The sequence below is a fragment of the Bison bison genome, unplaced genomic scaffold (genome assembly GCF_000754665.1).
Source record: "Bison bison bison isolate TAMUID 2011002044 unplaced genomic scaffold, Bison_UMD1.0 scf7180017864388, whole genome shotgun sequence".
Taxonomy (NCBI): Eukaryota; Metazoa; Chordata; class Mammalia; order Artiodactyla; family Bovidae; genus Bison; species Bison bison.
Window position 1 is genome coordinate 1,980,729 of NW_011494960.1, and position 23,921 is coordinate 2,004,649.

The 23,921-nt window shown below is 39.0% G+C and overlaps 1 protein-coding gene across 5 annotated transcripts in view; it reads right to left on the reverse strand.

Annotated features, from left to right (window-relative positions):
• GAS2 (growth arrest-specific 2) overlaps positions 1-23,921 on the reverse strand; it is a 149,224-nt gene that overhangs the window by 36,960 nt on the left and 88,343 nt on the right. For 3 of the 5 annotated variants that reach the window (XM_010858403.1, XM_010858404.1, XM_010858402.1), the window contains one exon: positions 17,906-17,950. The exons of 1 other annotated variant lie outside the window; for it this stretch is intronic. In XM_010858403.1, the coding sequence (XP_010856705.1) occupies positions 17,906-17,950 (45 nt within the window). Of the gene's footprint in view, positions 1-15,172; positions 15,230-17,905; positions 17,951-23,921 lie in introns of all 5 variants that reach the window. One more of the 5 variants, XR_826908.1, reaches the window with a different exon arrangement.

The window sequence follows — 23,921 nt, forward strand, 5'->3', positions numbered from 1 at the left end:
TTAGTTTTTTGGATGTGAATACCAGACCACCTGACCTGCCTCCTGAGAAATCTGTATGCAGGTCAAGAAGCAACAGTTTGAACAGGACGTGGAACAACAGACTGGTTCCAAATTGGGAAAGGACTGTGTCAAGGCTGTATATTATCACCCTGCTTATTTAACTTACATGCAGAGTACATCATGAGAAACGCTGGGTTGGAGGAAGCACAAGTTGGTATCAAGATTTCCAGGAGAAATATCAATAATAACCTCACATATGCAGAGGACACCACGCTTATGGCAGAACGTAAGAGGAATTGCTGAGCCTCTTGATGAAAGTGAAAGAGGAGAGTGAAAAAGTTGGCTTAAAACTCAACATCCAAAAAACTAAGATCATGGCATCCAGTCCCATCACTTCATGGCAAATAGATGGGAAAACAATGGAAGCAGTGAGAGACTTTATTTTTGGAGGGCTCCAAAATCACTGCAGATCGTGACTGCAGCCATGCAATTAAAAGACGCTTGCACCTTGGAAGAAAAGCTGTGACAAATCTAGACAGCATATTAAAAAGCAGAGATATTACTTTGCCTACAAAGATCTGTCTAGTCAAAGCTATGGTTTTTCCAGTAGTCATGTATGGATGTGAGAAAGAAAAGCTGAACACTGAAGAATTGATGCTTTTGAACTGTGGTGTTGGAGAAGACTATTGAGAGTCCCTTGGACTGCAAGGAGATCCAACCAGTCAATCCTAAGGGAAATCAGTCCTGAATATTCATTGGAAGGACTGATGTTGAAGCTGAAGCTCCAATACTTTGGCCACCTGATCCAAAGAATCAACTCACTAGAAAAGACCCTGATGCTAGGAAAGATTGAATTCAGGAGGAGAAGGGTATGACAGAGGATGAGGTGGTTGGATGGCATCACTGACTCGATGGACATGAGTTTGAGCAAGCTCCGGGATTTAGTGATGGAGAGGGAAGCCTGGTGTGCTGCACTCCATGGGGTCACAGAGTTGGACATGACTGAGCAACTCAGCTGAACTAAACTGAAATTACAGTTAATTTAGGTCAAATTATTATTATTTTTATAATAATTTTTATTTATATATTTTTATGCAAATAATATTATTTATATAATAATTATTCTTCCCATTCTGGCTCAGAGGGTAAAGTGTCTGGCTACAATGCAGGAGACCTGGGTTCAATCCCTGGGTCAGAAAGATCCCCTGGAGAAGGAAATGACAACCCACTCCAGTACTCTTGCCTGGAAAATCCCATGGACTGAGAAGCCTGGTAGGCTACAGTCCATGGGGTTGCAAAGAGTCAGACAAGACTGAGCGACTTCACTTTCATATAATTATTAGATTATTATAATAATTTGACCTAACGTCTATGTTTTGGTGAGCTTACATACCCTTGACATTGGTGAAAGTACAAGTTCCATCTGCTTTTTGAGATACTGAATTTAGCCTATGAACTCCCATTTCTAAAAGCACAAGACATGAGAAATCATGATAACTCAAGGTGAGAACTACTTCATTATATATTATTGAAAATAATTCCTGCTGATTTTATATTCTCGGACTTTACATCACACTGAATTAAATTATAAACCTCAAGGAGTTTATTCACACATTTTTAGCTGAAAGCACAGACCAGCATTTGTGATTTGCTTTCCATTAAGGTTCCCAATAAAAATCTCTGAGATGCTGAAGGCTTACGAATTTCTTTCTACAGAAACAAGGCTCTATAAATCCCCAAGAGCTTTAGTCTCTTAGAGAAAAAAAAAATTACAAAAGAGGAATGATAGATGAGCCTTGCTAGAAATTTTAATTAAACCTCTGTGACTGAAAAATTCTGAATCAGGCCAGTGGCAGCTGCACTCAGACATGACCTGCTACCACAGCAGAGGCGGGGACACGTGTCAGGAAATAGACATCCTGAGAGAACAGTCACAGTACCCTTGAATTTCATTTCACCTGGCTCTCCATAAGGTCCAGCTTTGAAGGGCCTTGTGGGAGACCTCCCTAGCTCAGAGAATAAGTCAGAATACAAAGAAATCGGCTCTTGGTTGCTTAGTGACAGGAGAGTATGGACCACAGCATGTCTTTGGTGTGTGTGTGCCGGCCCTTGTTTGTCAGAAGACAGGATGCCCTGTCACTCTGCACTGCTCGCTGCAGTGATTAAGTAATTAAAAGCCCTGACCATGGAAGTTTCCATCTGAAACTTCTCAAAGAACTAGGATTAAAGAATACAGGCTATCCACATAAATATTATAATAAATGCTCCTCTTCTATGGCAGGCTTTACCAACAAGGCATTTAGGAGATGCCTGCTTTCTTATCCATACTTCCACATGTTCACTCTCGGGTTTTGACATGCTCTGGGGGACAGGAGGAAGAGCTTGAACTTGATATGACATGAACATGGTTCCATCTTGACTCCATCACTTATTAGCTGTCTGACTCTAGTCTGTTAATCTCTTCATCTAGCTAGCCTTGGGGATTGTTTGTGATAAGGTCAAACTGCCCTTAATTCAAAGTGCTTGGTAAATAGCCAAGCATTAAATAAATATAAAGTGCTGTAAGTAATTTTTCCTTTATTTCTAAACCACACTTGCTCTCCTTTACCATATGTACTGAAAGTTAAAGACTTATATGGCTGATTGAATTTAATCTGGCTCTAAATTAGAATTAAAGTGCTTGCAAGTCAATACATTTCATGAAAAAGCATGCTATACTTTATTGCAACCATCTTTGTTGTGAGAGTCTCCTGTATGGATCCCAGTAAAATAGCATAACAAAAACAAAAACCACACTCAGAAGAACAGATCGTTTTAGTATCAATATGAAGTAACTCTTGTGCCTTTAATTTTCACGACCAATTACAGAATCAAAGCCTTAATTTCAAGGCCAAGTTAATGCTTGATGACATGCTAGGTGGTCATTCAGATATGCCCAATCTCTGTGTTGTGTATCCCAGTTTCCTGAGAAAGACATGGTGGATCCCTCGACACTCTTATTTTCCTCTGTGTGTTAGTCACTTGTCGTGTCCGACTCTTTGCAAACCTACTGACCATAGCCCACCAGGCTTCTCTGTCCGCGGAATGCTTCAGGCAAGAATACTGGAGTGGGTTGCCATGCCCTTCTCCTACTTTCCTCTAAGGCAGTAGAAATCTAAATTGGACACACCACTGCCTGGAATAAAGACTAATTTCTCAGTTTCTCGGGCAGGTAGATATGACTACATATCTAAGTTACAGCCAATGAGATGTAAGCACAAGACTCAAGTGAGTCAGGGATTTTCTGTAAATGTCCCTTCTTCATCCTCCCCTCCATGATTCTGCTGGAAACACAGAGCTACCCAGGACCATATACCTGAGACCCACCAGTAGCGACAGTGGTGTTGAGCTGGAAAAACTGAGTCCCTGAGAACTTTGAGGAGCAGAGTCATCAAACTAGGGCTGGATTTTTATGATGGAGAAATAAACCATCTTTAAGTCATTGATGTTTTGCTTGTTTCTGTTACAGCCAATTTACAAAAATTACTTTTCCACCGATTTGTTTTCAGAGTCCCTCAACTTTCAAAAAATCTGCATTATGCCTTAATGATATCTGTTTATTTTAGCGCAATACATTTGATAACTATCGATTAGGCAGCTTTGATATGCAAAAATAAGTACAGGAGAATATGTGGCATTGAGGAACCAGTGAGCAACTCCAACACACATCACACCTAAGATGCTTAATGGTGAAAGAAGGGGACGTTCCAGCGTGCTTAACAGAAAAACTTAATCTATCCGGGCCCAGTGTGGGGAGGAAGGAAGGTTTGTTGGGGGATGAGACATTAGCAATAACAACTAAAAAATGAGATGTTAAGCGATGGACAGAGAGAGGAGGTGCATTTCAGAAAGTGGAACCATATTTCCAAAGGCCTTTGAGCAGGAAACAGCAGAGAATGCTGAAAAAAGGGAAGTCAGTTTAGTTAGAACAGAACAATGGCAACACCGGTGAAAAGAGAGTCAAGGTCTAAAACTTCTCATTCTATTCCTTGTTGTCTCTCCATCACCTTCTAAGCTACAAGGATGGGCCCCAAAATGAGAAAAATGACTAGATTTCATAAAGAAGAAAATCCTAGGTCCTGCTTTTCACAATTTTCTTGTGGGCGAGGAGATAGAATTTAAACCCACACCATAGAATCAAAGTATTCCCTGATTCTAGTTTTTTGTTTTTTGTTTTTTTTTCCCCCAAAAAAGGATAAGCACTGAAGTAAGAAAAGATAACACTTAATGGGATCATTGTTTTGCCCTGGTTTATATAAGAATGAACAGACCCAACTAAAATATGCAAGTCATCCCTCTCAACAGAACTCTGCTTGTTCCCCTCCGCTTCCAGTCCTTCTCATTTACAAAGATAAATAAATAAACGAAACTCTCTTCTTTGACAGAATCTGGCTTCTCAGAATTTTTGGTTTCCTACTTCAGAAAATATTAATGCATTTCATTGAGCCAGTGTGGGCTGACATACATTTATCATCTTTCACGGCACTGAGAAGAGAGAAAGCTTATTAAAAGGATTAAATAATCCACAGAGGACACTAGAGGGCGGGTGTCTCATTTGAATTTGCTGTGATGTCTGCCCATAGACTAACAGCCAACCAGGACTACATTAGGTAGGCACATCCAGGGTGTTCCCATTTCCCAGAACTGTTCAAATATAAGGTTAAGAAAAAATTGCTATCCTGCTCCTCAAATAAGCCAAGCTTTGTATTTGCTTTTCCTTTTACCTCTAAACAGCTTTCCCTGTTATTTCTCAAGTCTGGCTCCTCCTTAATGTTTAAGTCTCACTCCCAGTATCATCTCCTAGGAGAGGTCATCCCTTAGAGCTTTTCCTAAAATAAGCTCTCCTAATCCCATTGCTTTATGTTACATCAAGTGTTTCCTTCTACATTCACTAAACCCCAAATTACCTTGTTATATGTGCTTACTTGGGCTTCCCAGGTGGTGCTAGTGGCAAAGAATCTACGTACAATGCAGGAGACCCAGGTTCAACCCCTGGGTTGGGAAGATCCCTTGGAGTAGGAAATGGCAACTCACTCCAGTATACTAGCCTGGAAAATTCCATGGGCAGAAGAGCCTGGTGGGCTTCAGCCTATGGGGCCACAAATAATTGGACATGACTAAGCATACAGTTAATTGTTGACCAGGGGATTTTTGCAGAAACTAATACTTGTGGCAGAAAGTGAAGAGGAACTCAAAAGCCTCTTGATGAAAGTGAAAGAGGAGAGTGAAAAAGTTGGCTTAAAGCTCAACATTCAGAAAACGAAGATCATGGCATCCGGTCCCATCACTTCATGGGAAATAGATGGGAAACAGTGGAAACCATGTCAGATTTTATTTTTTGGGCTCCAAAATCACTACAGATGGTGACTGCAGCCATGAAATTAAAAGACGCTTACTCATTGGAAGGAAAGTTATGACCAACCTAGATAGCATATTCAAAAGCAGAGACATTTGCCAACAAAGGTCCGTCTAGTCAAGGCTATGGTTTTTCCTGTGGTCATGTATGGATGTGAGAGTTGGACTGTGAAGAAAGCTGAGCGCCGAAGAATTGATGCTTTTGAACTGTGGTGTTGGAGAAGACTCTTGAGAGTCCCTTGAACTGCAAGGAGATCCAACCAGTCCATTCAGAAGGAGATCAGCCCTGGGATTTCTTTGGAAGGAATGATGCTAAAGCTGAAACTCCAGTACTTTGGCCACCTCATGTGAAGAGTTGACTCATTGGAAAAGATTCTGATGCTGGGAGGGATTGGGGGCAGGAGGAGAAGGGGACGACAGAGGATGAGATGGCTGGATGGCATCACTGACTCGATGGATGTGAGTCTGGGTGAACTCTGGGAGTTGTTGATGGACAGGGAGGCCTGGTGTGCTGTGATTCATGGGGTCGCAAAGAGTCAGACATGACTGAGCGACTGAACTGAACTGAACTGAATAACTTGTGGCTGGCAATTTTTATTTTGGCTGGCCCAAAATTAATTCTGCTATTTCACTAATATTTCACAGGTTATTACATTCGATAGTTACACCTCACACACCTTTAGAGTCCTCTAATTTTCATGAAATGTGGTTTTTAATCCACTCTTCTGTATAAGCAAAAGCTGGAGCATTCTCCAGCACCAGGAGTTTCATTTTTACTTTTCATATCAGAATCAATCACTAAGATTTTTCATGTCTTTTTGTTGGTCTAATATTCACACTGTCTGAATCAAACTATATTCTGAAGAACTATCATCTTCTGAGAAACTAGTATATATGTTGTTCAGATAATCAGAGAAAACACCTGCATAAAATTCACAGAAAAATTACTCTTCACTTAAAATTTTGCAAAGTGTCATTTTTGAAAATATTATGTTTACAATATAATCAAGTACAATACAATATAATAGAACCTAGTGGAGCAAAATGTGAATGATTACAATCATAAGTTGTATAGTGAAGCCCTGATCAATTCTAAGCTCTAACAACTTAGCGTGGTGATGTTAATTGTGTTGTGTTGTATTGTTGTGTGTGTGTGCTCAGTTCTGTTTGACTCTTTGCCACCCTATGAGCTGTAGCCTACCAGGTTCCTCTCTCCATGGAATTTTCCAGGTAAGAATACTGGAGTGGGTTGCCATTTCCTACTCCAGGGGAATCTTCCCGACCCAGGGATCAAATCTGCCTCTCTTACGTCTCCTGCATTAGCAGGAGAATTAGGAAGATTCTTTACCACAAGCATTACCTGGTTTAAAAATGTATTGATACATCTCTGGTCAATGTATCTGTCTCTTATAGAAAATATACTCCTTAAAGGCAGTGACCTTGTCTTACTACTCAAGTCTCAGGACCTAAAAAAGAATTTGTGGAGTATCTGGTGAATGAATGAAAGAGTGGTCAGTTCTTTAAAATGGGTATGATCATAATTTACATTACAGATGACTCACAGAGATTTTATCAAATAACTTGATCAAGGTTTTACAGCCAGTTGATGGAAGAATCACTTGACCTCAGAAAATCTTTTAAGCTATATATGTTTCTTCTCTTAATTTTTGTGTGTGTGTGGGGGGGAAGTAATGTATATTAAGAAAATCATCATTTTCAAAATTCTAGTTTCTTCTTTGACTCTTCCCTCTGTTCTGTCAATATCCAATCAAGTCCACTCTTAAACTGCTATCTATACTGTCCATCCTTTTTCTTTCAATTCTCTCTGCACCATTTTTATTACTGGTCACATTCTGGGAACTATTGGAATAGCCTCCTACTTAGTTTCATTGCCTTTCGTTGCCTCCCTACTTAGTCTCATTCGTTCTGCTCCAATCTCTACCTCTCCGTATGTCTCTCCCAGATTAACTGCCTTAAACTTCGACTTCATCATGCTACTGAGTCACATCTCCAGTTGCTATCTTTGCTATTAGCTTAAGTTGCACATTTTTTGGCTTTTACATTCAAGGCCCTCCCTAGCTGTCCCCAGTCTTTCTCACGTTATTCTCTCCTTAAACTCTCTACATGATCTCCAGTTAGATAGCCCCACTCACTATTCAAACATCTCTAGAGTTCTTCCTATTCTTCAACTATTCTTACCCTATTATTCTCCAAAAACATGCCTTTCCACATTCAAATTGCATTCATTTATCAAATCACTGGAGAATTTCCACCTTCTTTTAGAATGTTTTCCAGATAACTCCAGTGTACATGGGTCCACCTGTCTCCAACTTCATTAGTACCTAGAACAGTGCCAAGCTCATTGTGGGTGCTTAGAAAATTTTTGTCCAGTGAATTACTGAACACATAGCAGAAATCATGCTCTGTCTTATGGTAGCTTTTATTTTGTCTTATTTTATCTATGCTATTAACTCTTGGATCCCTTTCCAACTGGATCTTTGAGGTCTGAGATCATAGACTCCTATCCAGCTCCTCATACACAGGAAGCAATGCCTCTTATCTGACAGATTACCCATCATGCTTTAACCAAGTGAGCCTAATATCATACTGTATTATTGATAAACTTACACTCTCTGATGTGCTTTATGGCTCAGGATTTAACAACTACTACACACATAACAACTGACCCTACAGAGAGGAGACACTGGAGATTCAAAGTATATCCCTCCTTTTTCTTCTGTTAATATTTCACCATCATTATTACACTGTGAAAACAAATTACCAATGTGAGCTATTTCTTGTTCAAATTCTAGCTGCAATTTTTTCTAACTTTTGTGATCCTCATGAAATAATCCCCTAATAGTTATGGTGTGCCAATAATGTAAAGACAACAAGCTAGCCATAGAAACTAGTATATAATAGAGTCCATACACTTCAGGGCAGCACATACAAAAGACATACCAACCAATGTCACTTCTTCTCAATACTATGTGAGTATTGTCAGTTAATAAACGTCATGGAAATTCAGAGGAAGTATAAATTAATGAAGGCTGGGGCATTGCATGAAGATACCTGGAACTCTCTTCAACAACAGTGTAATAATTAATGAGCCTGCTGCTGTTGCTAAGTCGCGTCAGTCATGTCCGACTCTGTGTGACCGCATAGACGGAAGCCCACCAAGCTCCTCTGTCCTTGGGATTCTCCAGGCAAGAACACTGGAGTGGACTGCCATTTCCTTCTCCAATGCATGAAAGTGAAAAGTGAAAGTGAAGTCACTCAGTCGTGTCCAACTCTTAGCGGCCCCATGGACTGGAGCCTAGCAGGCTCCTCCGTCCATGGGATTTTCCAGGCAAGAGTACTGGAGTGGGGTGCCATCGCCTTCTCCAATTATTGAGTCTATGTACATGTAAATCTGGTCTATATGGTCCCTACCTGCTATAAATGTGTAATCTGTGATTTAACTTTAATAGCTTTACCTATGCTTTTAAGAGAAAGACAAATAGATGATATTGACAATTTTCTCTTTAATCATTTGGACATTGATTTAACCCAATCACAAAGAGGCCTTCCCAACTACTGTCACCAAAACAGCAACACACAGTACCTCTCTTCCACATTATTGTGTTCTGTCTCATTTTTTACTAGTCCATGAGAATAGTTAAATTTATTTATTGACCTATGTCAAGAGTCACCAAAATACAACAAATATGAACCTCATTCTACTTTTATAAATAAAGTTTTATTGGAACGCCATCATATTCACTCATTACATATTGGCTAAGGCTGCTTTTGTGCTAACACAACAGAGTTGAGTAGCTGTGACAGAAACCGTATGGCCCCCAAAGCCTAAAATATTGATATCTGGCTTTTTACGATCTTACCCTTGGCTTATAAGTTTCTTGTTCATTTCCTCACTCTCAGAACATGAAAAGAGAGTTTCTGTTTACTGCTTTAACTGTGACATTTGTACCTGGGACCTAATAGGTGGTTCATTGCTATTGCTGACCATTCTTGGGGACTTAACAGGAGGAGGGTAAATAGTGTTAACATAGATCCATGTGAATTCAGCTGTGCATCTGGAATCACTGCTTTCTGGGTATGCATGTAATAAACTCATATATAGAAATGTGTAAATGGCCAAAGAATACTCTAGGGAGGATTCTTGGCCCAAAGAACAGTTTTCATAGAAAATACCTTGGTCTCACTGCTGGGCTTACTGGGGGCAGGGTATTTTTTATAGCACTGCTATGCTAAATGAAACATGCAGTAAATCACCAGGCAGGCCTGGAACTGAGAATCTGGGTAACATCTGGAGAGTAAGAGTTTAGGGTAACAAATTCCTAAACAAACTTGTTGATAAGAACACAAGCCTGTACCTTTTTATTAATTTATTGTATTCTTGTCAATTGATATTACCCAGAGGTTTTAAAGAAAAAAAAAAAACCACAACAGTTATGAAAACACCAATTTCCCAAGAGTCTCTTTTAGTTTCTAGATATAGGTTAGAATTTTATTCTACGTAAACTTCTCACCAAAGAAACTTTATTAACAAGTGGGAATTCTGACCTCCTGAAACGCAGCCAATGCCTCTACGCTAGGCAGACGTGTCAGAATAAGCCAATGTCAACATGTCAATTTTCCAATATTCTGTTTGAGGTACAAAGATGAACTTAATAGTGTCTCAGTGTTAAATAACTACATACCTAGATAGAGAGCTTTGTCTGGGAGGTCATAGTATGTATTATTTCTGGAAGTTTTATCAGACGGTCTCCAGGTTGAGCTGACATTGTCATGACCCATACATGCCCCAAGCTAATATGGTTGGATGTATTCCACTAATTTTATATCATTTCAGTTCATTCTCCACACTATAGCCTAAGCGATTTAAAATATAATCTAGTCCTATCTCTTCCTTTCTAAAAATTCCCCAGAATCTCTACATTTCCTTCAGGAGCAAGCCAAAGCCTTCATAATACATGTAGTCTGAGATGGCTCTGTGTGTCTGCTCACATGTCTTGCCTTACCACAAGATTCTCATCTCTCCCTCCTCCCCTTGTCCTCCTCTGAAGGCCGAATGTCTAAGAATTTTGGTAATGTCTTATTCTCTCTAGTCTTATTCTCTCTAGACCCCCTTCATCACTTTCTATTTCCTCCCTATCTCTTTTCTCTGGTGCTCCTGAGACCCTGTGCTTGCTGTTCCCTTTCTGAATCTGATTGAAACACTTTCCCTTCCTTTTTTTGGCTAACCTTTGCTTATTATTTGAGTCTCAGCTCAGACTTTTCTTTCTCCTGATAGCTTTTCTGGATTTCTGAAGTCCAGATTAGATAGAAAAACCCTGTGGTAAATAACGTACTATTGGGAACACCACCCCATATCTAACTCCCTAAAATGTATCACATGAAAGACGCATGAAAGGTAGAGCTCTAACTTAACTGTGATGTCTAACCCAATGTGATCTAAATTCTTCAAATCAATAGATTAAGTACAGATTTAAGTATTCTCCCGTCTCCCAAGCAATTATTTGTCTCTTAGATAAATCTATAATTGTGTCACTATCAAAAAAATATATATATACAGGAATTGTTCTTTTAAAATATGGCAAAAGTGCTCTGTTTAAAATGACACACTACAGAGGCTTCCCTGGCAGTCCAGTGGTTAAAGCTTCACCTTCCAATGTAGGGACTGTGGGTTTGATCCCTGGTCAAGGAGTGAAGAACCCACATACCCAAAACCAAAACATAAAATGGAAATGATATTGCAACAAATTCAATGAAAGAAACTTTAAAAATGATCAAGATAAAAAAAATTTTTTTAAATAAAGAAAATGGCACACTAAATGTATGTTAATTAAAGACATAAGATGTGTTTTGAAAGCTCTTCACTTTTAGGAAATCAAAGAGGATGAAGGCAAGCCACTTGTAATAAATAGCTCCAATGCCTAGGAATACGAGAAAACACCTGTTTTTCTGGAGACATACTTGTACTAGAGTAAATGGGATTGGAGATAACAATAAGAAGTTGCATTAAAATAAAAATGGAGCATTCATGTGTTTAACTAGAAATGTCTGGGCAGCAAACACCGGGTGGAGGCATGTTAAGCACATCAGCCTGTCCCTCACTAGCTCTGGTTATCCAGATGTTGCTAAAATTTAAGTGCCATAACCTAAAATGATGCTTGCCACATTTTTTGTAATCTGCTATGGGTAGAGGGTCAAAAACGTGTTATCTTGGGAGTAAAGAAAACCAATCTAAGAAGTGCCAATAATAGGAGGCAGGAAAGGTGATTTTGCTTCAGAGAGAACAATAATTTACACCAAACAAGTCCCAAAGTGGATGCCTAACGCCAGGCCTGTACATACCCAGCAAGATCTGAAGGTGGTATAGATATCTGAGACTGAGATCAAGGTATGGCATTAGGTATAAACAGCAAAGATGACTAGAGCATAAGTCCCACCTGTGGAAAGGGGTCAGAATGAGGCAAAGAGAACTGAAAACTGGGAAAAGAATCAGATGATGAGACTCAGAAATGAAAATAGTTTGGCAAGCCTCCCTAGCAAGAGTCAGAAGGGCCACAGGGCTGAGATTCTGCAGGGAATAGTGTGAGAGCAAAATGGGACCTCAAGCAGTGACTGCAGCACCCAGGAGGAAGAACTAGGAGCTTGGCATCTGTTGGGCTCCTGGTATTTCAGCCCTGGGGTCCAGGCTTTCTAAACTGTGCTTGTCACAGCCTAGCAAGCTCTTCCTGTTCTCTCAGAACTGCCTGTGTTCAAGGGTGAAAGAACAGATAACTCCCAAGAGGGTCTGTATCCACCAAACGTAAAGCTCAGCTCCAAACATTTGCTTTGGGCATTAGAGGGTCTCTTGAGAAACCTATATGCAGGTCAGGAAGCAACAGTTAGAACTGGACATGGAACAACAGACTGGTTCCAAATAGGAAAAGGTACGTCAAGGCTGTATATTGTCACCCTGTTTATTTAACTTCTATGCAGAGTACATCATGAGAAACGCTGGGCTGGAAGAAGCACAAGCTGGAATCAAGATTGCTGGGAGAAATATCAATAACCTCAGATATGCAGATGACACCACCCTTATGGCAGAAAGTGAAGAGGAACTAAAAAGCCTCTTGATGAAAGTGAAAGAAGAGAGTGAAAAAGTTGGCTTAAAGCTCAACATTCAGAAAACGAAGACCATGGCATCCGGTCCCATCACTTCATGGGACATAGATGGGGAAACAGTGGAAACAGTGTCAGACTTTATTTTTCTGGGCTCCAAAATCACTGCAGATGGTGACTGCAGCCATGAAATTAAAGACGCTTACTCCTTGGAAAGAAAGTTATGACCAACCTAGATAGCATATTGAAAACCAGAGACATTGCCAACAAAGGTCCCTCTGGTCAAGGCTATGGTTTTTCCAGGGGTCATGTATGAATGTGAGAGTTGGACTGTGAAGAAAGCTGAGAGCTGAAGAACTGACGCTTTTGAACTGCGGTGTTGGAGAAGACGCTTGAGAGTCCCTTGGACTGCAAGGAGATCCAACCAGTCCATCCTAAAGGAGATCAGTCCTGGGTGTTCATTGGAAGGACTGATGCGGAAGCTGAAACTCTAATACTTTGGCCACCTCACGCGAAGAGTTGACTCATTGGAAAAGACCCTGAGGCTGGGAGGGATTGGGGGCAGGAGGAGAAGGGGACGACAGAGGATGAGATGGCTGGATGGCATCACCGACTCGATGGACGTGAGTCTGAGTAAACTCTGGGAGTTGTTGATGGACAGGGAGGCCTGGCGTGCTGCGATTCATGGGGTTGCAAAAGAGTTGGACACGACTGAGCGACTGAACTGAACTGAACTGGGTCTCTGAGGAATGACTCCAGGAAGCGTGATTATAGTGCATTTCACTTCGATTAAGAAAATGTCAATGTCAGTGTTGTCATCCTATGTTTGTGTTTAGATTGAAAGAAAAATGAGAGACCAAGATGAGGACCCACTTCCAAAATTTGACAAAGTCTGCTTTCTTCCCTACTCCTCTTCCCAAGGGAAAATGGGAAGGTAAAGAAAAGGAAAGAGGAGAATTCTGTACTGCTCTAAAACTCTCAAAAAGAGATGTAAACTGCCTCCCAAAGAACTAACCTGTGAGCTCCTTTACAAACCTCCTATAAAATCGACACTGCCTACTGAAATCATACCAACTTGAAATATTTTCTATAGAGATGCACCCTAAAATAGGAAGCACCGTGATGAAGGTTATCAGAGAACTACATTCCTGATGTACTCATGCCTTTTTAAAAAACACTTATGAAACGTTTTTGTTTTTTTTGTTTTTTTTTAAGAGAGAAGCAGAGAGAAGTGTGGCAATTTAAGTCACGAAAAGAACAAAGAACACAGAGAAACTTGTCAGGAATACCTTCTTCTTCAAGACATTTAAAGAATGAAAAGGGAAATTTCACATCCAGCAAGCAAGAGTGGTTCAATTGATTATGGTGATAGATGGCAGTCAAGGCTATCATAGCCAGGTCAGAGCAGCGGATTAAGGTTTCATATTTAGTACTAACTTGCTTCAAAAGTCATTATACAATGACTTTCAACAGGTCCAAGGAAAGTTATGGCTGCTGTTTTTCTACCACCCAACATGATCATGCACCCTAATATTCTAGAATATTTTCAGGTTCATTGAAGAGATTTTAGAAGTGATCTAAGGAAATTCATTTCCTTCTCCTTCTTGCCAATTATTAATGTGGATAACCAATTAAGTTATATGCCATTGATAGAATTATCACTAATGTGTGACCAATTACTTATATAGTTAAGCATGATCTTTATAAAGAAACACACCTTACAAACAATATCCTTGAGATTTCTAAAAGTTCTTTGCATATAGCACATACTCATGTATTTGATGAATGAGTGCAGAAATAAATTACAAATCAATAAATGCATTTAACAATACATTGTTGAGATCTAATCTAGTTCTCATAATGTAGTTTCAAGATATACCCATCCTGTTTAAAGAAAAATTGACAAAATGGGACTTTTCTAACACTTATTTATGTGAAATTGACAAGATTTACTCAAGTAAGCTATTTGTGGATCATAATTATTAATATTTAAAAACGAAAAGTGAGCCAATATTTATATCTACACTGATAGCTTCAGGGCTTCAAATTAGAGACTTACTCCATTGCTATCTCTGTCACTTTTCATATAATAAACTAATAAATCACATGTATTAGTTAAAACCCTGCTGAATGATCTGGAGGTTGGATATGGTGTCAGGAGCCAAAATTTGGCAAAGATCCATGGGGTTCATGTGTTAAATCACAAAAGGCAATTTGTACAATGGGAATAGAATGGAAACAATCTGAAATCACACAGCATTTCATTTTTATTCCACAAGTATATTATTTTAAATATTTTCAGGCAAAGGCTAAAATGACATTGCATACAGAAACTAAACCCAGGTTTATACTTTCAAATAATTTTGATAACAAGCTCAGTAAAGGAACACACTGGAGCAAGGAAACTGCACTAAGAAAAGACACCCACCCACCATAAGCCCACGGTTGCCATTTTTATAAACTATTATGGGAATACCAAAGGAGAACCAGCATTTTAAAACTCTCACTGAAAAAGGAAAAAACAACAGGTACAAAACTCACTTTTGGATGCTCAACTTCCCTCACTTGATGGGAGGCCAAGAGTCCACCGCGAAAGCAATGTGGAGAAGTTCTCCCCTGAGTTTTTAAATTACTAAATCATTACTTAAACTATCTAAGTGATTACCTTCAACGTCTGCTTTGCTTTGGCTATGGAGACATAGTCACAACCATGAAGACCCTACTGAAACAAGAAGATAGGAAGTTCATAAAATGCTCTCTGTCTCAACAGCAGAAAGGCGCATGCATGTTACCTGAAAATGCAAACTGTGATCTTTTTTGACAAGATTAAAGAAAACCTTTACTTTCAGGTTATAATGACTATTCTTACATTTCTTCATACCCTAGAGTCAAAGGAAGGTTTAATGCCTAATAATCTACATGAAGTGATAACTAAGGCATACACAGTCTAAGAATTGGTAGACACTTTAAAACGTAAATGTTTAGAACTATCCATTTTTGGGGGTCCTTCAGTCTCCTGTTCCTTGCTGAATTCTTACTTTAACAACAAGAGATATACGTAAGGAAATAATTTTTCCCCAAAACAGACATCAAGTCTGTATCTTGATTCCAGAACTGAAATATACCAGGCTCTAGAGAAGGTTTCATGAAACTGTAGAGAAAATTGTTATGTAAATGCAGTCTTTATTTTCTCTATGAAATTTCCTGTTTTAGGTGAATATCCTGCCATCTTGTTCTGACTTCCCTACTTACTTGACCTCTTGCATTTATTCAAGGTTTCACCATTATATTTCCACTCAGAAAATTGTGTGACATGTGTGTATATTAATACTTCCTTCTGTTGAAATTTAAAATGTACGCAGGTAGTGTATTTATGCAGATTAGAAATCTCACAATGGTCACATATTCACCAGGAGATGCCCAGTTTATCTGAAAGGTGATTGGTTGAAAGTCCTTCAGTTATAATTGAAGGACATGTCCCAGATTCTCTGCCTAAGCATCAGGGTTTCAAAGTAAAGTTATCCTTGGGAAACATTCATTTCCCCTCCCATGATTAGATGTTATTATGGCTGTAACTTACTATTTAAGGTTATCTTCCATTTTTTCCTTAGAATATTTCATCTCTACCATATATGTGTGTGTGTGTGTGTGTGTGTTATCCATCAGATCTATGGATGTTGTACATGAAGAAAGATCCCACTCAATCCTTGCTGCCAGTAGGTCAATTAAAAATTCAGGCTTCTTTGGAATTCTTCCAGTGCTCATTGTGGGATTTCTTTTTGTTATAAGATGTTGAATAAATATAGGAGATAGATGAGCTACCCAAGATTGGATAAGAGCTCATTCCTCTCTTGGCGTCTGAGAACACTTTTGGCTCCTTGTCATGTTGGTTGCAGGTTGATAGGGAAATTAGAAGAAGGTAGAAAGATACTTTGTAAATATCACCATGGCAGCAGGATTTTGTGATATATTCATTGTGGTCCAAAGTGCCTCTGTGCAAGGCTGAAGCCTACTTTAGCTGTAGGTGGACAGGCCAATAACACTCCTAAAGCTCTGTGTGCCATATGTTTTCATAATTTCTCTATTAATCGAGGATTTCAAAAGACCATGATTATCAAAAGAAGAGTTCCAGATGGGTAACATTATCGTTGGCTAACTGGCACCCCACTCCAGTACTCTAGCCTGGAAAATCCCATGGACGGAGGAGCCTGGTAGGCTGCAATCCATGGGGTCGCTAAGAGTCGGACACGACTGAGCGGCTTCACTTTCACTTTTCACTTTCATGCACTGGAGAAGGAAATGGCAACCCACTCCAGTGTTCTTGCCTGGAGAATCCCAAGGACAGGGGAGCCTGGTGGGCTGCCGTCTATGGGGTCACACAGAGTCGGACACGACTGAAGCGACTTAGCAGCAGCAGCAGCAACACATTGGTGGATGATGACAAATTACTGTGTTACTATTTATCTGGGTGTTGCAATTTAGAATGGAGTCCTTGGGGTCCTTATGCCTAATGCCAAAGTTAGAAGAGAATTTGAAATCCCAGGTCTGCCCTTTACCTGCCTTCAAATGAGGCCTTGGAGGTACTATCCAATTATCTCTGCCCCACATATTTTATGAGGCTGGGTTTCAAGAAAAATATGAACAAATGACTATGTTTAGAGTGAAAGTTAGAGACTGTTAACTCAGGTGTCAGTTTCTGTGAAAATGAAAAAAAAAATTGTAGAGCTAGTTAAAAAAGAGAAAGCATGAGAAAGTCCTTTACATGGTGATATTTCAAATAATTATAATTTTTCCATGGAGTTTATAGCCCCCTAAAATGTGATGTCTGTAATACAAGCTAGATTATAAAACCTCTGGGCAAGAGAGAAGGCATTTCTCCATAACAGCCAAGAGTGCTGGAAGGACAAGGTGTGAGAACCGTGAAGGAAGATTAGAAGTTGGCAAGAGAAGCTGGTATATAAAAGGAAATGAAAGTGAGAGAAAGCTACAGCTAGGAGAAAAGTCATATAATGTAGTGATTTCTTGCTGGTGTTCTTTTAGGGAAATGGGAGTAAATATCTCTAAATAACTCACTGTGATTTATTTATTTTTTTGGTAACATTAGGACTTTCATTAGAGTAAAACAAATTGAGTACATATCCTAACGTTAATATTAAACCCAAATTCTTATATCTTGTTCCTCCCCACATCTACATAAGGAATCTCCTCAAGGTCTTAGTATGCCTCTAACAAGATGGCAGGAAATGACAGAATATATCCTGAACAACATACAACCAAGCTTCAAATGAAAATGTTACTACTACTATAAGTGGAACACACCATTCTAGTGAATAAAAATTTGAAATGAATCAGTAAGGTTTCTTCACTAAAAGTCTTGACAGTTAGATGATGAAGGTACCTTCTGGATCCAGAACCAAGCAAGATTCCATGATTTACTGAGGAACTGAAATGCAAAATGTCAACTATTAGAAGGGAAAGACAAGGCAAGGTCTATCATGACTGAGTCTGCAGAAACTTAACTCACTGACTTTATGAAAAAGATACCACAAAATAAATGAGTCCTAATTTATTATAGTCAATGTTGTAATGGCAAAATTGCTACCATGCTATGTTCAGTGCAAACTCAAGATAGCTAAGTTATAAAGTATGTTTCTTAATGAATCTAGCTGCATCCTATTTATGTAACTTGGCCCTTGGAAGGATGATACACAATTTATAATGACAGATATTTCATAGGTTTGTTTTTTGGCTCCTAGAAGACTCATCAATAATTTAACAACATGACACCCTTTCTGTAAAATTGCTTCATATACTTTCACTTAGTAAAACTCATTTTAAAAATTACTCATATTTATATCAGCATAGAACATGTAAACCAACCAAGAAATATTCTTGTTGGGAAGACTAAAAAAGGAAGAAAGAAAACTCATAAACTTTACAATTTCACATTATTATGTAATGCAAGGGAAATGATTCTTAAATCAAAAACAGAAGAAAAAACAAAGGGTTTCATTTATTCCAAAAATTTAAACAATACTTCAAAGGGAATTTTACTGTGTGATGTTTTCAGTTCAGTTAAATTCAGTCACTCACTCACGTTCGACTCTTTGTGACCCCACGGACTGCAGTACACCAGGCTTCCCTGTCCATCACCCACTCCCAGAGCTTACTCAAACTCCGGTCCATTGATTCGGTGATGCCATCCAACCATCTCATCCTCTGTCATCCCCTTCTCCTCCCACCTTCAATCTTTACCAGCATCAGGGTCTTTTCCAATGAATCGGTTCTTCGCATCAGGTGACCAAAGTATTGGAGTTTCAGCTTCAGCATCAGTCCTTCCAATGAACACCCAGGACTGATCTCCTTTAGGATGGACTGGTTGGATCTCCTTGCAGTCCAAGGGACTCTCAAGCATCTTCTCCAAAACCACAGTTCAAAAGCATCAATTCTTCAGCACTCTGCTGTCTTTATAGTCCAACTCTCACATCCATATATGACAACTGGAAAAACCAAAGCTTTGACTAGACGGACCTTTGTTGGTAAAGTACTGTTTCTGATTTTTAATATACTGTCTAGGTTGGTCATAGATTTTCTTCCAAGGAGCAAGCATCATTTAGTTTCATGGCTTGCAGTCACCATCTGCAGTGATTTTGGAGTGCCCCTGCCAAAATAAAGTCTCTCACTGTTTCCATTGTTTCCCCATCTATTTGCCATGAGGTGATGGGACCAAATGCCATGATTGGTTTTCTGAATGTTGAGTTTTAAGCCAATTTTTCACTCTCCTCTTTCACTTTCATCAAGAGGCTCTTTAGTTCACTTTCTGCCATCAGGGTGGTGTTGTCTGCATATCTTTAGGTTATTGATATTTCTTCCACCAATCTTGATACCAGCTTGTGCTTCATCGAGCCCAGCATTTCACATGATGTATTCTGCATATGAGTTAAATAAGCAGGGTGACAACATACAGCCTTGACATACTCCTTTCCCAATTTGGAATCAGACTGTTGTTCCATATCTGGTTCTAACTGTTGCCTCTTGACCTGCATACAGATTTCTTAGGAGGCAGGTCAGGTGGTCTGGTATTCCCATCTCTTTAAGAATTGTCCACAGTTTGTTGGTGATTCACACAGTCAAAGGCTTTGGCGTAGTCAATAACAAAGAAGTAGATGTTTTTCTGGAACTCTCTTGCTTTTTCAATGATTCAGCGGATGTTGACAGTTTGATCTCTGGTTCCTCTGCCTTTTCTAAATCCAGCTTGAACATCTGGAAGTTCTTGGTTCATGTACTGTTGAAGCCTGGCTTGGAGAATTTTGAGCTTTACTTTGCTAGCATGTGAGATGATTGCAATTGTGTGGTAGTTTGAATATTCTTTGGCATTGCCTTTCTTTGGGACTGGAATGAAAGCTGACCTTTTCCAGTCCTGTGGCCACTGCTGAGTTTTCCAAATGTGCTGGCATATTGAGTGCAGCTCTTTCATAGCATCATCTTTTAGGATTTGAAACAGCTCAACTGGAATTCCATCACCTCCACTAGCTTTGTTCATAGTCATGCTTTCTAAGGCCCACTTGACTTCGCATTCCAGGATTTCTGGTTCTAGGTGAGTGATCACACTATCATGGTTATCTTGGTCATGAAGATCTTTTTTGTATAGTTCTCCTGTGTATTCTTGCCACTTCTTCATATCTTCTGCTTCTGTTAGGTCCAAACCATTTCTGTTCTTTACTGTGCTCATCTTTGGATGAAAAGTCTCCTTGGTATCTCTAATTTTATTGAAGCAATCTCTAGTCTTTCCCATTCTATTGTTTTCTTCTATTTCTTTGCACTGATCACTGAGGAAGGCTTTCTTATCTCTCCTTGCTATTCTTTGGAACTGTAAATCAATTGGGTATATCTTTCCTTTTCTCCTTTGCCTTTCACTTCTCTTCTTTTCTCAGCTATTTTTAAGGCCTCATCAGACAACCATTTTGCCTTTTTGCATTTCTTTTTCTTGGGGATGGTCTTGATCACTGCCTCCTGTACAATGTCACAAACCTCTGTCCATAGGTCTTCAGGGACTCTGTCTATCAGATCTAATCACTTGAATCTATTTGTCACTTCCACTGTATAATCATAAGGGATTTCATTCAGGTCATCCCTGAATGGTCTAGTGGTTTTCCCTACTTTCTTCAGTCTGAAATTGGCAATAAGGCATTCATGATCTGAGCCACAGTCAGCTCCTGGTCTTGTTTTTGCTGACTATATAGAGCTTCTCCATCTTTGGCTGCAAAGAATATAATCAATCTGATTCTGGTTTGACCATCTGGTGATGTCCATGTGTAGAGTCTTCTCCTGTATTGTTGGAAGAGGGTGTTTGCTATGACCAGTTGGTTCTCTTGGCAAAACTCTGTTAGCCTTTGACCTGCTTTGTTTTGTATTCCAAGGTCAAATGTGGTTGTTACTCCATGTATTTCTTGACTTCCTACTTTTGCATTCCAGTCCCCTATAATGAAGAGAACATCTTTTTTTGTGTGTTAGTTCTAGACAGTCTTGTAGGTCTTTATAGAACCGTTCAACTTCAGCTTCTTCAGCATTACTGGTTGGGGCACAGACTTGGATTACTGTGATATTGAATGGTGTGCCTTGGAAACGAACAGAGATCATTCTGTCATTTTTGAGATTTTGAGATTTGTCTATTGGTGGAGCATTCTGACAAAACGTGGTCTACTGGAGAAGGGAATGGCAAACCACTTCAGTATTCTTGCCTTGAGAATCCCATGAACAGTATGAAAAGGCAAAGAGGTATGACATGAAAGATAAACTTCCCAGGTCAGGAGGTGCCCAATATGCTACTGGAGAAGAGTGGAGAAATAGCTCCAGAAAGAATGAAGAGGTGAAGCCAAACCAAAAACAACACCCAGCTGTGGATATGACTGGTGATGGAAGTAAAGTCCGATCCTGTAAAGAGTAATTTTGCATAGGAACCTGGAATGTTAGGTCCATGAATCAAGGCAAACTGGAAGTAGTCACATAAGAGATGGTAAGAGTGAACGCGACATTTTAGGAATCAGTGAACTAAAACAGACTGGGATGCATGAATTTAACTCAGATGACCATTATATCTACTACTGTGTGCAGAAATCCCTTAGAAGAAATGGAGTAGCCATCATAGTCAAGAAAACAGTCCAAAATGCAGTGATGTTTTAAATGTATGGAATTTAATATTTAAAGAAATATAATTTAATCCTGGATCAGCCACTTACTAGCTGATGGGAAAATTGTTAAATATCTGTTATCTGTAGCTTCATCATCAAGAAAATGTATAGATTAACAATCACACTGATTTTTTCAAAAAGTATTAATGAAAAATACGTGTGCTAAGTTGCTTCAGTTGTGTGTCTGACCCTTTGAAGCCCATGGACTGTAGCCTGCCAGGCTCCTCCATTCATTAGGTTCTCTAGGCAAGAATACTGGAATGGGTTCCCATGCCTTCCTCCAGGGGATCTTTGCAAGCCAGGGACTGAACCTGGGTCTCCTGCATTGCAGGCAGGTTCTTTACCATTCTTTGAGCCAGCAGAGAAGCCCCAGTGAAAATATGACATAATGTATAAGTAAGCGCAATTTGGCTTTCCAAGTGGCGCTAATGGTAAAGAATGCCAGTGCAGGAGACATAGGAGACAGTGGTTTGATCCCTGGGCTGGGAAGATCCCCTGGAGGAAGGCACAGCAACCCACTCCAGTATTCCTGCCTGGAGAATACCATGGACAGAGGAGCCTGGTGTGCTATGGTCCACAGGGTCAAAAAGAGTCAGACACAACTGAAGTGTCTTAGCATAGCACACACAGCACAGTATACTTTACAAACCACACAAAAGAAATACTCTACCCTCCATCAAGTAACACAATTAGGAAAAAGTATTATAAAAAATTACTCAAAACTTATGTTTAGGGAAAATGATTTCAAAAGGATTAACTGCTATGCCAAAAGTTTTCAGATTGTACTTTGTCACAATCTGTACATAAAAAGTACTTTGTACTTTTTAATAAAGGGTCTAATTTAGACCCTTTATTAAAAATACTAAAAGGTAGAAAAGGCAATTTCATCTCTCCAACCCACCATATCATGGTCAGAAAATCCTTTCATATATAACAAGATTAATGGGATTTAATATTGATAACATAAAAGCAAACTGGAAATGGAAATATATAACTGAAGTAATTTGAGAATATCCCTTTGTTCACTCACCAAATAAATCATTTTTTTGGGAAAGATCTTTCAAATCTGGTCAATATATTGGGAAAAAAATCAGTAACTATGTTGAACAATGTGAAAACCATCCTGGTTTTTCTGATTTGTGTGTGTGTGTGTGTTGGGGTGTTATTATTTTCTAAGATTGTTTCTTGGGTAATCTCTTCTAACAGGCATTGGCTATTAAATTCCATGCTTTACCAAACCAGAGCAGCAAAGGAATAAGCAAATTAGGAACTACCATTAAGTACAGGTCAATTATCAGTGGATGTTGAAAGCTGAGCAGAATACTCACAGCACAACATGCCAAAGACTAGATAGTCTGAAACAGAATGAAAAGCATATAGTTAAAAATATAGGCTCTGAAATCAGATATGCTGAATTCAAAGAAAGATTTCAACTCCTATAGCTGTGTGACATTTGGGGAGTAATTAACTTCCTAATACTTGGTTTCCTTATTGTCTATATATATACAAAAGAATCCATGATAAATTTGGTACAATGAATTTATCTCAATGGCAGGAAGGCACAGCAATGCAGAAAGTGGGAATAAAAATCATAGGTCCTATGTATTTCCTCAATTGAAGATGCTTACTTTTCCAATGTTTTTGTAAGTTTACATAATTTTATTTGTGGCTAGTAAAAAATATTATCCATTTATTCTAGATGTAGTGGAATGGCAAAAGAAAATGATTCAAGGTGAAATAGAGTCACGCATGTATTGTACAACTTAAAGGCGTGGTAAACTTTGCTGATCCAGTTGGATATAAGTAAAAATGCTTACCAGTTCAGTTAAAAGGTAGACATAATATTTTTTTTAAAAAATCTACTCACTGCTAAGTGGCAAATATTGGCAAATTCTCAAGGAAAAGAGTTTTTGGTTTTGAACTCATTTATTTATTGTTCTTCACACTTGATATACTTCTCTAACTTAAATAGGAATATAGAGAATGGCCCAGATATATTACTCTTTCAATTCTTTTAAGGGATATCAAGTTGTGTTTTTTTATTGTTTTCCAATTTAGTGTCAAATGTAGTATTGGGTGCAATCATGGACAAAGTCTATGATTAGAACATAGTTTTTCTATGTTTAAAGGTTTTCATTCTCAAGGAATAAATTTCAGAAAGGTTAACATCCATTCAGCTGATTTTTTTTATAGCTGTGGTCAATCACTATTTGTTTATTTTGC